General features: G+C 33.9%; 1 protein-coding gene across 1 annotated transcript in view; it reads left to right on the top strand.

Moving 5' to 3' along the window:
- LRBA (LPS responsive beige-like anchor protein) overlaps window positions 1-18007 on the top strand; it is a 694736-nt gene that overhangs the window by 542309 nt on the left and 134420 nt on the right. The window contains exons 45-46 of the mRNA XM_080796316.1: window positions 5884-6024; window positions 7048-7167. Of these exons, the coding sequence (XP_080652442.1) occupies window positions 5884-6024; window positions 7048-7167 (261 nt within the window). The remainder of the gene's footprint in view (window positions 1-5883; window positions 6025-7047; window positions 7168-18007) is intronic.

Here is an 18007-nt window from a genome sequence, read left to right as displayed (position 1 = left end):
CTGTTTTTGCAAAGCATCTTTCGGTGTCCTCAAACAAGATATTCTTTTCTTTTTTTTTTTTTTTTTTTTGTTCAGCTATGAAACCTTCTGCTAAAGTGATACCCATACACATTAGATAAGTAGGGATAAAAATGTAACTAGCACATTTTCAAAAGGATATTTAAGCCAAACCTCCCACGAAAGGATTCTAATGACTTTGCAAAATCAGCATCAGCATTTTTATCAATCCATACAACCGGAATCATTCTAGGATTTGCTGGTCAATTTAGTTATAAAGTTGGTTCTAAATTTTGCCCCTGCCACTGGTTTAGGTAGCCAGTCATTAATTGTCATTTAACTTCTCTGACTCTGTTTCTTTGCCAAAAATTAGGAATGCTAATAGGTTTATATATTAAGGGGTTGATGAGAATATGAAGTAATTTATGACAGAGTCTTAGAACCTTCACTTAAATCCAATACGTAGTAGCATTGTCATCAGATAGAGTGGACCCTTTAATCTGTATGTTATTTATTTCTTGTAATCTTCCAAACCAGATCACTATTCTGTAATCAGAAATTATCATCTTTCATGATATCACATTTGCCAATAATCCATTCCCTTTCATCCTCTGAATTTGAAGTTTTTTGGTTTAATCCATTCATGAATATTAGATACCTTTTGTTTAATTAATATTCCGTCCTTTAATCTGGCATTTTTATAACATATAACATTGGATTCCTGTAACACGGAGTTCAACCATCTTGTTATATTTTCCTTGCTAGTTTTTATCCCTTATTTTGCAGTGGCCCTCTTCAGTGTCTATAGGCCTATCCTACTTACAGGAAAAAAAATAATATAAAATGTCTGTTGCACATGACCTCTTAAATGCTGTAGGACAGGCTTTATGTGTAGTCATAGAATTAAAAGAGCTTTCCAGTTTCCTAATCATACCAAATGAAGATGACATTGGCGATAGCTTTAGGTTAGTCATCCAGATCCTAAGCAAGATCCTAAAAATCGTTGTGTTCTTTTACCTCCCCTTCCTGAGCCCCTTTTTAGTTTTGACGTCTCTTCACCACTCCCTTATAAGCACAAAATGTATCTTTTATGATACCCTATCCTTCAGTGTTTCCAGAGGCCTTATTTCTGTATTTTATGCACCAGATTGATCCTTTACTTTTTCTTCAATCTTCTCTTCTGCATCTCATCCCCCAGATGTTTGGATCTAATGATTTTCCAAAGAAGGCCTTCACAGAAAGATGTAAAAAAAACTCTTTTGAGACTTGGGTTTTAAAAGAGAAATTTGTTAACTCAAGCAAATCTCTGCTTTGTTGAATTTGTGAGATTCCTTGCCAATTTCCTTTGGCTTTCTTCTTAGTAACTACAATCATGATCCATCATTTAGGAACTTCACTTCTGAAAAGTTGGTATAAATTAGAACAGTTCACATATAAATCTCAAAAGGAAGAAGGATTTATGTCAGTCATGGTGGTAATAACAGTAAAAATAACATTGATGGCGGCTACGATTGTGAAGTACTTTCTTTGTGCCAGGATCTCTGCTAAGCACTTTACATATATTATTAGCCTTTATGCCAACCTATTAAATAAATATTGTATTTGAAAAATGAAAACATAAGAAATTGTTGAAATTAGAAAAAACAATTTGTAATTAATACAACAGTTTTAGATGGATAAAATGACCCCAAGACTGGATTTTTGAGTACTGAATTTGTGTCTCCTAAATTTCTGTTGACTTTGAACTAGGTTACTCAAAATACTTCTTCATTTTTAAAACAGGGATTGCTAGCTCACATATTTACCGTGAGAATGTGTAATAATGTCTTATAAACTGCAAAGTGTGTGCTGGGGGTATTAATTAAATAACTTCAGGTAAGAGTTCCTAAAATTAAAAAAAAAAAAAAACTTAGAATGTATCAATGCTATAAAAGCCATTTCTTTTTACATCCAACTTTTACTAGTGATTAGATGAGAAAGTCTGTTATGTGCCTTTGAACGGGTCTGTGAATCCAAAGCTGTTTGTTTTTAATTGATGTAGTAGAAGATAGTTGTAATTTGCTTGACATTTCATATGCTTTTCATAGTAACATTTGGATGCCCTTTGGACTTTTAAAAGTAATTTTGCTTTTGGTTATTTTCTTGAGGAAGGGTAATTCAGTTTATTGGGACTACTTTGTACTGTGAGCCTTCTGACAGGTAATGCACAGTACTGTATGTACCATTAGAAGATCATGGTGTTTAATTACATTCTTTTCTAAGACTACTAATTTCATCAGGCTTATTTGAATTTTTTCTTAAATATTATTCATCAAATAAGCTGCAAAATAGTAATAAATATTATCATGAATAATTTATTGTGTGCCACGCACTGAGCTGGGCATTTCACACAAAGTATTTTTGTTTCTCTACTAATTAGCAAAATTACTTCTCAGAGAAGGTAATAAAAAGATGTTTTTTTATTGCAGTACTCTTAAGAAACCTGATTTAGAAAGTTTTGTTTTGCATATCATGTTCTGGAAGGTATTAGTATTTTTGCAACAGAATATTTATCACTCTACCACAGTTGTCAGTTTTGCTATTTCTGAGATAAGAATGTGCTAGGAATAGTGATTTTTTTTTCCTATTTATAAATTTTCAAGAGTTTTGGTGTTCCTTTTTTTCTTTTATTTGTCTTTTCCGACTTCAATCTAAGTTCTTATTTCCATTTTTTTACAAACATAATGCTTCTGTTACTAGTCCTGGTACTCTAATTTTTAAGTCATTCTATTTTATTTGAATGACTTTTTAATTTTGTTGTGATTCAAGTTTTATTCTGTAAATTTAAAAAATCTTATATAATATTATTTGTTAGCTTTTTGTAATTTTTAAAATTACTTTTCTATATCCTAGAGCTATTTATTTTTACCTTGTTCTGACCTTGAATTGCACCTCTCTAATCAATACCTATTTTTTATTGATTTTTTTCAGGAAGTTATGACCATTTTAAATGACCAGTATTTTTGTTCTTCTTCCTTTAATCAGTTTGGTGATATTAAAAAAAAAAAAATCTGTCAAGCTTTTCTAGTTAAATTGTACAAAGAGCTCCTTGTATAAGATATTGCTGGGCATCCTCCTGAATTGCCCTCCAATTGTTACTCTTAATATACTGTATAAGTAAGAGAAGCCATCAGCATTTACTTTTTAGTTCTTTTGCAGAGATGAATAAACATCTTGAAATGCTGATTTAGACAATGTTTTAAAAATGCTATGAAGCACTTTGGTGTATGACTGACTCTTGCTTAGTTAAATGTTTTGCAGCTTTATAACATAGTTGAATTCAGCTCATCTTTTAAAGCAGTTGTCAGAAAAATATGGGCCAGCATGGTAGAATGTATTAGCTCAATACATTGTCTCCATTTTATTATGAAGCTGCTGAGGAAGCTGTGATATACAGCACTGTCATTACAGATCTATTGTTAGGACGGTTCCACAGTCTTCTTTGCACTGCCATTAATTTATAGCAGTAAACAATATGTAGCCTTCCAACTGCAGCAAAGCAGAATCTTTTAATGAGGTGGATGTTATTACCACAATAAATCAGTGCTTTCACGTAATGTATAATTCAATGTGTGTATTCCCACTGTAACTTCTCTGAGTAAGCTGATAGTGTATCATTGTCATTGCACAGCTCCACTGGTTTTGTTTTTTTTTTTAACCTTCTTTTATTTGGGGACTTCTTTTTTATATGCTTACAAATAAATGTGGCACGTCTTGATAGCTGTCCTGTAGCAAGCTTCAGAAACCAACTGTAACAATAACAGCCAGAATCAATACTGTGGGTTCTACCTATATGGATCTCTGCACGATGCCATTTTTTTTCTCGGATGCTAGTGAAATCAATCCTAATTGGTTTTAGCATTATATTCAAGAAACGTGATTCTGTAACTATTGATTTTGGAGGTATACTCATTTTAAGAGTAATAAAAATAGGAGCAGATAAAGTGAATACTTAATATGCTGCAAAACTATACAAAAGGAGCATTGATTCTATTTTTAATTCACATAATTTGTCTTCCAATGATTTTATTCCTTCGCTCTTTCCTTTTGTATGGCTCAGTGTTTAGGGAAAACAGCTAAAATACATTTAAAGGCATTCCAGATTGATTCTGTAACAAAGATTTCTTGGAGTCACTTCCATTCTTAACTGGCATAAATTTAGTAAATCAGATTTAATTCTTCTGTACAAAAACTAATGCTTTAAAAGATGGCATTTTAAATTAGTATACTGAGATACTGATCTAAAATAGTAATCGATGAAAGATTTTTAAGAATTTGCTTGTAAAGTTAAAAAAAAATGACAATATAAAATGTTGATTCAAACCAGGCTATAGAAAGGGGACAGTGCTAAAGATAGTTTTCAAAAATAGTTAATTAATTTAAGAAAGATAGTGAAAATGATGAATTTAAAATGTTGCTTTAAATTACATATTAACATGAAAAGCAGTTTAAAAACTAGTTTAACTTTGCTTCATTTTTAACAGAATATTTCGGAAAACGTCTATTTTAAAGCCCCTATTTGTTATCTATTTCAGGTTAGCATACCCCCTATAAATAAGAAGATACTTAAGATATTTTCTTTCTCTTTTAAATGAAGTAACTAACTCCTAAGTGCTCATTTAAGAAAGTCACCTTTTTTTTTTCAGTGAAATGGTAATTGTATTTCAAATAAGGAATAGAGATTTTCTAGAGATCAGAATGTTTTATGAGAATGAGTTAATACTTAAAGCAGGTGGTTTTTAAAATTCTTGAAGACCTCAGACTCCTTTGAGAATCTTAGTACTCTGTATGTCTTCCTTAAGAAAATGTACATGTGCATAATCACAGAAAATTTTGCATGCTTTTTAATGAAATTCATGTATCCCCTAAATAACAACAGGTGCAGCAATAATAGTAATATCAGCTAACATTTATTTAGCTCTTATCTTACCAAGTAATGTTCTAAGGGTTTTACAGGCTATTGTTTTATTCAAACTTTACCCCAATTCTGAAAGATAATCTTAAAAGTAATAGCATTCATTGAGTGTTGTCAGGCATGGTTGGTAGGACTTTACATGTAATTACTCATTTTATTTTCCAAAACAACCTTCAGACTGGGTATTATTACTCTTCCAGTGAGCCCACATTCTACAACACTTCGCTGTACTGCTTTTCAGCCTTCTGCTCTAATGTATCGTTTTCTGGTATAAGCTTGTAATCTGCCTTCTATTATTATAAACACACACAAACACACACACACACACACACAAACTTGATTGATTGATTTCAGGCAGGGAAGTTTTTATCCTCTAAATTCTGCTTTTATTCATACTTGTAGAAATTTCTAGATTTACACTTAACCCCTTTTGACTCCTATTCCCTGCACTCTGCATTCCCTTCCAGTTTTCTTTCGTCCTCTTTTCAGAAGCTATTGTAAATTAATTCTCTAACATCAAGATTCTATTTCTGGTTCTTGCTTCTGATTACCTAAACAGGATTTTATAAGTGTTTTCCAAAGTATTATGTAGTAATATTCACTTCATGTAATTGTCTTTATGAAAATACTTGTTATGGTCTGATTAAAAACCTGTATTCAACAGAAACTAGACTCACTGAGAAATGACAGGTTTCTCCCTCCACTTACATGTGCATGTTTAATCTGCACTGGAAAAAAATTTTCCATCCACTTTCTGAATGTAAGCACCATGTTTTAGCTTCAGCAGAGTATATATATATATATATATAAAAATATATATATATTTAAATTGACTTTCACACTTGCTGATAGGATGGCATTTGAAGAAAGAAATAAAAGTTGATTACATTTATGTGTTCTTGTTTTGTTTTGTTTTTCTTCCACACTGGCAGCCAATAGGAGCTTTAAATCCAAAAAGAGCAGCATTCTTTGCAGAGCGTTATGAATCATGGGAAGATGATCAAGTTCCAAAGTTCCACTATGGTACTCATTACTCAACTGCAAGTTTTGTTCTTGCATGGCTGCTAAGAATAGTAAGTTCAACTTGAGTAATAAACCATGAATAACTAAATTCAATGTTGTGGAGAATATGCAATGATTGAAAGTTGTCAGCATCTTTTTTAAGTGCTAAATTTTTTTTCAGTGGTTAGATCTCTAATTACAAACATCTCTTTATCCCATTTGGTATGTATTTGATAACATGTTACTATAGAATAGCCTGAAAAATGTTTCACCTGGAAATAATATGAATATTTTTCTTAAATGTGCCTCTTCAGATGGTTGATATCTCATCAGATCCTAAATTATAACATAGGTTATTTTGAAATATAGTGTATTAAAAGAACTAAATAAGATTTTGTTAAGATAGCATATATTCATATATTTTAGAAACTTCAGTTGCCGCAAATGGAATAAGGTATGTTTGTAGGTTACACCAAGGCTACTGTGTATTGATAATATATTGGTTAAACAAGAAATGTTTCTGTAAAATTGAAAGGTGATTCATCTACTAGAAAGTAATTTCTTTGGGAAAGCATTAGCAGCACATCATTAATTAAAGCTTGTTAGTAGAGTACAGGCAGACATAAATCCTAGAAGTAATTTATAGTGCTTAGCTAATTTCAAGCAATTATCTACTAATATGTGTTTAAGTGTTCTTTAACTAAGAGGAGGCTTTTAAATCTTCCAAACATTTTTCTTTTGTTAATCATAAATTAAATATTGAGCCATAACAATAGGAATATTACATATTAGACTATTTCCCTATACTATGAAGAAAATCTAATTTATGTTTGAATTTTATTAATAAGTTGTTCTTGGAGAGAGTCTGAAAAATGTTGCAAATGCCAAATTTTGGAAACATTTCTTCTGAAACAACAATAATTTTAAAACATTAATATAATAATTTAGATATAATTTCCATTCTGTGCCTAGTTTGTATTTAGCTGGCTAATGTCTATTATTCATAAAAGTATCTAAATATAATGATTTATTTAAAAAACCATATTTTTATACATGAGGAAACATACGGATTTTTTTAATTGCTTATTTTTTAGGAACCTTTCACAACTTATTTCCTCAATTTGCAAGGGGGTAAATTTGATCATGCAGATCGAACTTTTTCATCAATTTCCAGAGCTTGGCGAAACTGTCAGCGTGATACATCTGATATTAAGGTACAGAAATGGCTCATTTTAAAGTTACCAATACCATTGTGTTCTTTGTTGAATGAATGTTGACAATTTCTTTCTTGCAGCGTAGCACTGTTTACTAAAGAGAAGCCTCAAAGGCTTTAATTAAATGGCCAAGAACCACTGTACAGAATCTGTCTGTCTCTGCCTCTCTGTTCTTTGTCTGTTTCTACCTGTCATATGTCTCCCTGTCTCTTTCTCTTTAGTTATAGAATGGTTGTTTTTTCTCCTTGGAATATTTTTGAAGGAAAAATACAGTAGTATGAACGTAAGGTAGCATGCTCAATGTCATTGCAAACTCAATAAATAAAATTATTACAGTCAGAAAAATGCTGTGAGAAGACTCTCAGCCTTTAAATTTATTTAGTTTTATTTTGCTTCATTTTATTTTAAAGATCCCATGTCTCTTTGCGTAAGGTAATCATCTTTAACTTGCTATGAATTCTAAATTCATACCTGACTCTGCTTGGTTGCACTGTTATTGAGGGAAGAGAAGAGTTCTATCTATACGTATGTTCACTACTGTAAAAAAATCAAAAACAATAGCTAACCTAATCCCTACTAGACCTTTGCTTCCACCCTCAGAAGTATTTTATTTTCACGACATATTGTCTCTTTCTGCTAGGTACTGTGTTAGATGCTCTTGAATATAATGAGATACGCCTATGGATGTGAAATTCCTTATCGTCTCATAAAGAAATATGACTTCTATAAATATTTATACTACATGGAAGAAAATGATAGGCACCATGTAAGAAATATTGGGGTTTAAAAGAAGAAAAGTTACATTACTAATATTTATGGTACTATAGAGTACCTTTAAAAACTTTAATATAATAATTATATCTTTTAGGTGTGATACTTTGCAGACTATAAAATGTATTCACATGCTATATCTTAAAATAGAGCATAACATTGCTTATATCAAAGGTATTTTATTGAAGAAGATTATATCATATGCAGAATAACTTTTTATGTTGGGACATCTATAGGGTTTTTTTCATATTGCAAATAATGTATTCTGAGATACTCTTGAAATTATATATCATATTCTTTAAGAGTCATCAGTAGAGGGCTCCTGGCTGGGTCGATCGGTAGAACATGTGACTCTTGATCTGAGGGCTCTGAGTTCAAGCCCCACTTTGGGCCTAGAGCTTACTTTAAAAGTGGGTAATTAGATAACAGTAAGTCATAGTAGCTAATAGATTTATTAATTATTTTTGAATTCTTCTAATCTTAAAACTATTGAGTTACTTAACTCCTTTGAGATGTAATAAGGGATATAGATATATGAAAACAGTGATAAGCCTAACTTTTTTGTTGTCAGATTGAAAACGTGGTTTTTAAAAAATTTGTTAATTCTTTCATTTGTTAAGCACCTCAAGACCAAGTTATAACTGTGTACTTAAGTTTGGTACTTGAAATTGAAAACAATAAACAACCAAAAAAACAAAAAACAATAAGAACAAAAATAAAATTATGAATTTGAAGATTATTTTTTTCTGTTCCATAATAAGCAGATAGTGTATATCTTCAACTTTCTACCTCCGAGTACTAGACATTTCTTCTTCATGCTTTGTTAGACAAGAAGTGCAGATGATAGATCCTTGTAGTTCTGTCGTCTCTTTTTCCCTGAATCTTAGCCTTTTTTCACTCAAGATTCTTCAGTTAGCACAAGTCTGGTTCAGTTTTCCCAAACACTTACCTTAAAATACCGTACTTGGAAAAAAATTTAAAATGCACACAAAACAGCTGCAACATTAAAAAATAAAAAATAAAGCCCAGAGGAACTTCTTTACCTTTCTTCCTAATTTTCTTATTCCTTCACACGTAATAAAGACTTAAATTCATCTAACATTCTTTTGAATGCCTCAGCAGGCTTTAATAAAAAAGCTCCAGCTACTAGACAAATATAGAATTTCAATTCTTGCTATTGTGCTACTTAATTTCTGGCTTTCTGGCAGTGTTATATAAAACATCTATATGAAGAAGTAGAGTACAGGATTAAGTAAAAGTTAAAAAAATTTTTTAAAATTCTAAGTATCAAGTTGATTTGGCCTGAATAAAAATATAGTTTCATTCATGAATTTTATTTAATTACGTTCAGAGGCACAGAAATTTTCTTTAGGACTATTTGCAAAAGCTACTTGCTCTTATAACTAATAGGTATATTCTCCTTTTTTTTTTTTTAACCACAAAATGTCTGTAGGGTAGGTAGGACATTGATAAATTACATTTTTTATATTGATAACTAACTAATTTAGTCCTTACAACTTTTCAAGTACTTTGGAAAGTATGTAATACATGGTTCCAGACGCTATTTAAAGGGCCTTCTTACACATGGCTAGATGGTCCTTGTAAAACTGAGGAGGTATTTAATCTTGCTTCTTTTCTTGTATCCTCCCTTTTTAAAAGTGTTACATTTTAACACCTTAGAAAGCACATTAAAGTTATTATAGTAATATAATGTATAAGAATAAATGTATAAGAAAGCACATTTTAAGTCATTATAGTAGTATAAGTATTTGATTGAGATACAACATTGCATTTCAGATGGAGTCATATTAATTATAGTCTGATCTCTTTTTGTATTGTCTTGTTGAAGTTTCTGGAAATAATAAGAAAGATATTAAACAGTACACAGAGGATAGTGAAACATGGGTGATGAGAATCACTTTATTGAGTGTATTCTAAAATATATAAGAAAGAAAGAAAGAAAGCAAGCAAGCAAGCAAGCAAGGTTGCTTGATGAATATGATATGCATTTTCTAAAATATTTTCCTAACATTTTACAAAAATGAAGAGTTGTGGGGTGCCTGGCTGGCTCAGTCAGTAGAGCAGGCACCTCTTCATCTCAGGGTTGTAAGTTTGATCCCCACTTTGGGTGTAGGGATCACTTAAAGATAAAATCTTTAGGGGTGCCTGGGTGGCTCAGTTGGCTAAGTGTCTGCCTTCAGCTCAGGTCATGGTCCCAAGGTCCTGTAATCAAGCCCCCCATCTGGCTCCTTGCTCAGCAGGGAGTCTGCTTCTCTCTCTCCCTCTGCCGCTCCCCCTGCTTATGCATTCTCTGTCAAATAAATAAAATCTTAAAAAAAAAAAAGTCTTTAAAAAAATGAAGTGTTTTGAAATAGATAGAAGATTAATTTTTCAGGGAAAATAATAACATGATAACATTTTTAGTACTTAACTCTTTTTGCACTGAAAGGGAACTTTAATATCTTAGAAACCCTAATTCTTGCTTTCTGCTAATACTCAGAGAATAACTTACTAAAAAATAATGGTTATCCCTATGAAATAGAATTAAAAATACGATTTTTTTCAGGAAAGAAAAAGACTTTATTACATTTTACTAAAGCAGTCTTTAAATTTTAGCATGACTTACCATTTTAGAGTTCTGGGGATCATTTAATTTTGTATTTTTGTGTATCACTGGTGGCTTCATTTCAGATACGACCCTCAATTATGCTTTTCATTCTGTCTGGATAAGCTGTCAGAAGTGTTGATCAGTTCTTTAAGCAGGCTTACTGCTGTTTGGGGTGCCTGGGTGGAGCAGTCAGTTGAGCATCTGACTCTTGGTTTCAGGTCAGGTCCTAATCTTATGTTTGTGAAATAGAGCCCCACTTTGGGCTCCATGCTCAGCTCAGAGTTTGCTTGAGTTCTCTCTCCCTCTCCCTTTGTCCCTCCCCCTGCACTCTTTCTTGTTCTCTCTCTCTTTAAAATAAATATTTTTTTTTTAAAAAGTAGGCTTAAAAAATAATGCAAGCCACAATTGCCAGACACATGTGTAATTTTAAATTTTCTTATGGTCACACTTTATAACATGAAAAGAGCCATGTGAAATTAATTTTGTTATCCAAAATATTGTTATTTCAACATGTTACCAATATAAAGTTATTACTTAGATATATTGCACTCTTTTTTCATACTGTTTTTGAGATCTGGTATGTATTTTATATTTATAATAACACATCTCTATTTAGACTAGCCACATTTCAGGTGTTCAATAGCCACTTGTAGCTAATGGCTCCTATCAAGCCATGTATGCTTAGGACAATATTTCTGATGTTGTACTTCATTTAAATATTGATAGGTAGTAGCAATAATAGGTATTCTTGAAGATTGAAATAGGATGTCCTAAAATTGGGTTGGTGAATTATCATTGTGATAAATAATATTTTTAAATCCCCAGCAGATTTTGTGTTCCAAGTCTTAAAAAACTCACTTAAGGGGTACCTGGATGGCTTAGTCAGTTAAAGCATCAAACTCTTGATTTTGGCTCAAGTCATGATCTCAGGGTTGGGAGATCAAGCCCAGGATCAGACCCTGCCTTGGGGATAGAGCCTGCTTAAGCTTCTCTCTCCCTTTCCTTCTGCCCTGCACTGCACCTCTCGCCTCCCCCCAACCCTCCACCCCCATGTGCTAGCCCGTGTGCATCCTCCCTCTCTCTCTAAATAACAAACAAACAAAAAAACTCACTTAAGTTTAGAAACATAAGTGCAAAATAGATTACTGAATTATTATGGCCAAATTTTGTGAAGCCAATCATGGACTCATAAAATTTGAATTAATTTGACTAGGTAATCACATCTAAATATTACATAAATATCTAAGCTTTTCTATGCAGTTCATGTCACTGATTATTCCCCTGGCTTGAGGCAACATACTCATTTCAGGGACCTTAGTGTCAATACATTTAATTTAATGATTAAGTACAGTCAGACTTGCTCAATTTAAACTCTTTTCCTTCTCTCCCATAGAAATAATTAATATTTAGAGTTGAATAGTGGAAGGAATCATAAATATCACCTAGGTTCATTATTTCAGAATGGAGCTCAATAATAGTATATGGATCTAAAATGAACATTGTTGGAGAATCATGCTTCACCAGAACCCCAGAATTTAGGACAATAATAGAGTACTAGAATAACCTATGCTGGAATTTTAGTAAAATTTGACTAAAAAGTTTGAGGGAGTCCTGAGATAATATTTAATTTTAAACTTTTTATTTTAATTATATTTATACATTGTCAGGCCCTGGTTGTAATATAGTACCAAATAAGACACAGCCATTGCCTCTAATGAACTTACTCCTTAGAAGAGATACTGACAATAAAACAGTCCCAGCAGTTCAGTATAATTAAGGCTATGTGGGCTCCTATTATAGCATGAAGAGTGGAGAGAGGAGAGGAAATCCAAGGCCTAACATGAGGGGCCATATAAGTTTTGGTAAGGAGGTTGAAATTTATCTAGGGACAGTAAGGAGACATTGGGTTGGGGGAGAAAAGAGACATGAGCAGATTTTGTGGTTTTAAGAGAACACTGTGGTTGGAGTTTGAAGATATATTGCACTCTAAGCAAGAGTGAAGCAATCAGTAAGCTGTTAAAGTAATGACGAGAGAGACAGTGGAGTCTTGAATTCAGTAGTGGCAATGGTAGAAGAGAAATGTAGGTGAATTTAATATATGTTTAGAAGGTAAGAACTGTTGACATCTGGTGATTGATTGGTCTTGTAAGTTGAGAAACAGAGAGAGAAATTAAATTTGACTTGGACATGTGTGTAAAGAACACAGAAGAGCAGGTTTAGTTAGGAAATAAGTATCTAGCTCCCTGCCTTCAGGCAAAAAACTTCCTATGACAACTGAACTAAAATCCTCAAAAACACACCTAAGTCAGCATTTATTGATTATTTATCACATGCAATATATACTAGATAGCACTTGGAGTCAAAGGGTAATGTAAACATAGTACTTTATTTCACATACCTTCTGATGAGAAAGACAGGTATATATAAAACTATTTTTAATACAACTTAGATAGTGATAAGTGGCATAATAAGATAATTCTGACTGGGGAGGTGAGGTTGTGAGTCACATAGAGTGAGACTGGACTTGTATCTCAAAGGATGCCAGAGAGTCCTAACAAACCTCCCAGATTTATGTCTCTAGCCTGTATGTTATCCTGGTATCTGACTCCCTCCTTGATATCTCCCTTTATATATCTCAAAATGAACATATTCAAAACCAAATTCCCAATCTTTGTTCCTTTATTCCTTTATTTCTTCGAACCTGGTCTTCTCATAGTCTTTGCCATCTTAGTAACTAAGATGGTTTCCCAGTTGAAAGTAAAAGCCTGAGTCCTTAAATATAAGCCTCCATGCCATCTACCTCTGCCCTCCAAAATCCTATTAGGGGCTTGACCTCTTTTTGTACTATTTGCCCCCTTACTCAGTCTGTTCTAACTAAGCAGGACCTCCATGGTATTCTTCAAATATTCCAGTATCTTCCCAATTCAGGGCCTTTGTTTTTAATTTTCCTTTTTCCTGAAAAATTCCTTTATATAGCTTCATTCCTTCACCCTTTCCAAGTCTTTGTTCAAATGTCACCTTCTTATTAAGGACTTCTCTGTCCTCTCCATTTAAAATTACATCCCTGACCGCAACCTTTTTACTCACTTCCAGTTTCATTTTTTTCATGTTACTCACCATCTGATATAAATATATTTATTTGCTTTTTATGTCTTATCTTGATGGAACGTTAGCTCCATGACAGCATGAATTGGGCTGTTTTGCTCAGTGGTTTTTTCCTAGAGCTTAAAGCACTACCTGGAACATAGTGGACACTAAATAAAATTTTTATTAAATTAATACTTTGTGAATTCTGAGCAAGGAAAATGACATGAGTAAAGTCAGATTGACAAAATTGGCACATTGGGGAATGTTTATTAGTCTGCTAACTGGTCTTACATGCTTTGGTGTGTAGGAAACATAAAGGAGAGATGCTGAAAGGCCATTGTGATCTCATATAAAGGTTCTTGGTAACATTCTAAAGATATTTGGCTTAGTTCTATAGGTCAGTTCAGCAAAATTTTTCTGCAAATAGCCAGATAATAAATATTTTTCGATTTACAGTCCATATCACAGCTACTCAGTTCTACCACTGTGGTGTAAAAGCAGCCATAGGCAATATGTATACAAATGATTGTGACTATATTACAATACAAGTTTATTTACAGTAACAGCTGGCAGGTCATTTTTGTTCCATAGGCTGTAGTTTACCATCCCCTGCTACAGGTCATGAGGAACCATTTAAGATTTTTGAGCGGAAGTACTGTGAAAGAAGAAAGAGCTTTGGCAGCAGTATGGAAAATAGATCCCACTGGGGGAAAAGTGGATGAGATGCGAAAAAAAGATGAGAGCTGGAGGTCAGGAGAAATGTTAGGAGGATTACAGTTAGTTAAAGGGAAAGATGATAAAAGCCTCAACTAGTTAAGTGGTTAAGGGGATGAATTCAGGGGATGGGTTAATTCTTCAGAATTCAGCATTTGGTTGGCTATAGGGATAGAACGACAAAGTTGTTTATTTTTTTTATTCATTTGAAGTATGGTTGACATACAATATTATATTAATTTCAGGTGTGCAACATAATGCTTCAACATTTATATAATTACAGAGTGATCACCATGATAAATGTAGCTACCATCTGTCACCATACAAAGTTATGTTATTAACTATATTCCTTATGCCATACATCTCTTTGACTTATTTTATAACTGGAAGTTTGTTCCTTTTTTTTTTTTTAAGATTTTATTTTTTAAGTAATCTCTACACCCAACATGGGCCTTAAACCCACAATCCGGAGATCAAGAGTAACATGCTCCACCGACTGAGCTGTCCATGTGCCCCGGAAGTTTGTTCCTTTTAATCACTTTCACCTACCTCCCTCAGCCCCCTACTTCCCCTCCTCTCTGGCAACCACCAGATTGTTCTCTGTACCTGTGAGTCTGTTTCCATATTTGTTTGTTTGTTTGTTCATTTTTGGTTTTGGACTTCACATTTAAGTGAAATCATAGGGTATTTCTCTTTCTCCATCTGACTTATTTCACTTAGCAGAGTACCATCCAGATCCATCTATGTTGTCAGAAATGGTAAGATTTCTTTCTTTCTTTCTTCTTGTTTCATGGCTGAGTAACATTCCTCCTATCTGCCTACCTATCTATATATGTACATGCACGTGCACGTGCACACACACACACACACACACACACACATTTTCTTTATTCATTCATCTATTGGTATACCCTTAGATGGCTTCTATATCTTGGCTATTGTAAATAATTTTTTTTAATTAGTGTTTTTGTTTTGTTCAGATAAATACCCAGAAGTGGAATTGCTGGATTGTGGTGGTGTTCTATTTTTAAGCTTTTGAGGACCCTCCATGCTGTTTTTCACAGTGGCTGTACCATTTTGCATTGACATCAGCAGTGCATTGGGGTTCCCTTTTCTCCACATCCTTGGCAACATTTGTTATTTCTTATTTTTTTATACTAGCCATGTGACAAGTGTGAGGTGCTATCTCTTTGTGGTTTTGATTTGTATTTCCCTGTTGATAAGTAATGTTTAGTATCTTTCTGTGTGTTACTTGGCTATCTGTATGTCTAAAGATGATTCTTCAGGTTTGGTGCCTGGGTAAATGATGCTATGAATTAACAGTGAAGCAAGGTTGTAGGGTAAGTATGTGAATTCAGTTTTTGACACAGTGATGTATTTCCATAATAACAAGGATAATATCACCTACTAGTTGAAAATTCAAACCTAAGCTTCAGAAATGTTTCAGAGGCATGTAGGTTAAGAAGGAATAATAGGTGATAGTTATTATGAACTGCTCAAAAGAGTAGTCTATTCATTTGTTCTCCACTTGCTCAGCTCCCATTATCTCCTGAGCCCACTCAAATCAAGCTTTCTTTTGCACCACGTCATTGCAATCAGTCTTGCCAAAGGCATTGATGAACAACTTCCCTGTTGTGAAATGCAGATACTCAGTTCTCATCTTACTTGATCTGTCACCATTATTGACAAAATTAACTTCTATTTTTTGTGTGTGTGTGACATTTTCTTTACTTTGTTTCCGGAGTAAGAAGCCATCCTCTCCTGGCTATCTTCTTACCTTCCTCCCAACCCAGTCTCTTTTACTGCATCATCTTGTTTTCATACCCTAAATCGTTAAGGTACCTTAGGACTCAAGTTTTTAGATCTCTTCTGTATCAATACCTTTTCCCTAGGTGTCTGCACTTTCTCTCATGGCTCTCCCCTGAATTCTAGATTTATATACTTAGTTCCTTTTGAACTAGTTATATGTTCTAGGTATTTTAAAAAATATTTATGTATATATTTATAAATTTATACATAAATTTATATAAATATGTATTATTTTATTATTATCATTTAAGATTTTATTATCAGAGAGAGAGAGAGAGAGAGAGAGAGAATAAGCAGGGAGAGCAGCAGGCAGAGCAGGCAGAGGGAGAAACAGGCTCCCCACTGAACAAGGAGCCCAATGTGGCGCTCGATCCCAGGACCCTGAGATCGTGACCTGAGCTGAAGGCAAACACTTAAGCAACTGAGTCACCCAGGCATCCCTATTTATTTATTTTAAAGAGAGGAGAGAGAGCATACTCATGAGCGAGTAGTGGAGGGACAGAGGAAGAGAATCTTCAAGTAGACTCCCCACTGAGTGCCAAGCCCAATACAGGGGTTCAATCTCAGGACCCTGAGATCATGATCTGAGCTGAAACTAAGAGTCAGATGCTTAACTGACTGAGCCACCCAGGTGCCCCTGTTCATAGGCATTTTAAACTGAACAAGTCCAATATAAAACTCAAAGAAAAAGTCCTGCTCTTCCCCCAGTGTTTGCCATGTTAGTTAAAGACAGCACCATTTACCAGTTTGCACAGGCCTTTAAAAATCTTAGAATCTTTGATTCCTCCCTTTCACTCACACCTCATTGCCCATCCTCTCAACCTTCAAAATATATTCAGAATCTGACTAGTTATAACCACATCCATCACTAGGGCCTTAGTCCAAGTGGCCATATTTCTCACTTCACCTGTTTGCCATGTGGTGTTTCTCTATACAGCAACAAGAATAATCTTTTTATATTGTAAATCAGATCATATTCCTGTACCCCAGTCTCTCCAATGACTGCTCATGTAACTTAGAACAAAATTCAAGTTCTTGCTGTAGACACTGAGGTCCTATCTGGTTATCTGGCTGTTTCTCTGATTGTTCTCTTTTACTCTGCTGTAGCCTCACTTGCCTTTATTGTTATTCCCCTTCAGAATTGTCAGGTGAACTCCTATTTTGGTAGCTTTGCATGTGATGTACTCTCTGCCTCTGCCACTTTCCCCCAGATATTTGCTTTGCTCATTTCATTATTTCATTCAGGTCTCAGCAAAAATGTCACCTCCTCAGAGTGGACAGGTCTGAACACCGTTTATAAACCACCACCACATCAACCCTCATTCTGTATCCCCCATTTTGTTTTATTTTTTTTACATAGTGCTTGCCCCTATTTGATATGATACATACATATTAGTTTGTTTATGTCTCCATCATTAGAGCTTTATGAAGGTAGGGACTTTTTGTATTATTTATCTTGTAACCTCAGCATTTTGAACAGTGCCTTGCATTTAGTTAGAAATAAGTGAATATTGGTTGAATGAATGAAAGAATAAATCGATTTTCTTTTTCTTAAACTTTTTTTAAAAGAAGATTTTATTTATTGTAGAGAGAGAATGAGCACACAAGCAGGGAGCAGCAGGCAGAGGAAGAGGGAGAAGAAGGCTCTGCACTGAGCAGGGAGCCTGATGTGGGACTTGATCCCAGGACGCTGGGATCAGGACCTGAGCTGAACGCAGCAGCTTAACCCACTGAGCCGCCCAGGTGACCCAAGAATAAATAGATTTTAAAATGTCAAGTAAAGAGGGGGTGCCTGGGTGGCTCAGTCATTAAGTGTCTGCCTTCAGCTCACATCATGATCCCAGAGTCCTG

The sequence above is a fragment of the Martes martes genome (genome assembly GCF_963455335.1).
Source record: "Martes martes genome assembly, chromosome: 2".
NCBI lineage: Eukaryota > Metazoa > Chordata > Mammalia > Carnivora > Mustelidae > Martes > Martes martes.
The sequence above is the reverse complement of the archived record's forward strand: the minus strand, read 5'-3'. Positions and strand labels throughout refer to the sequence as shown.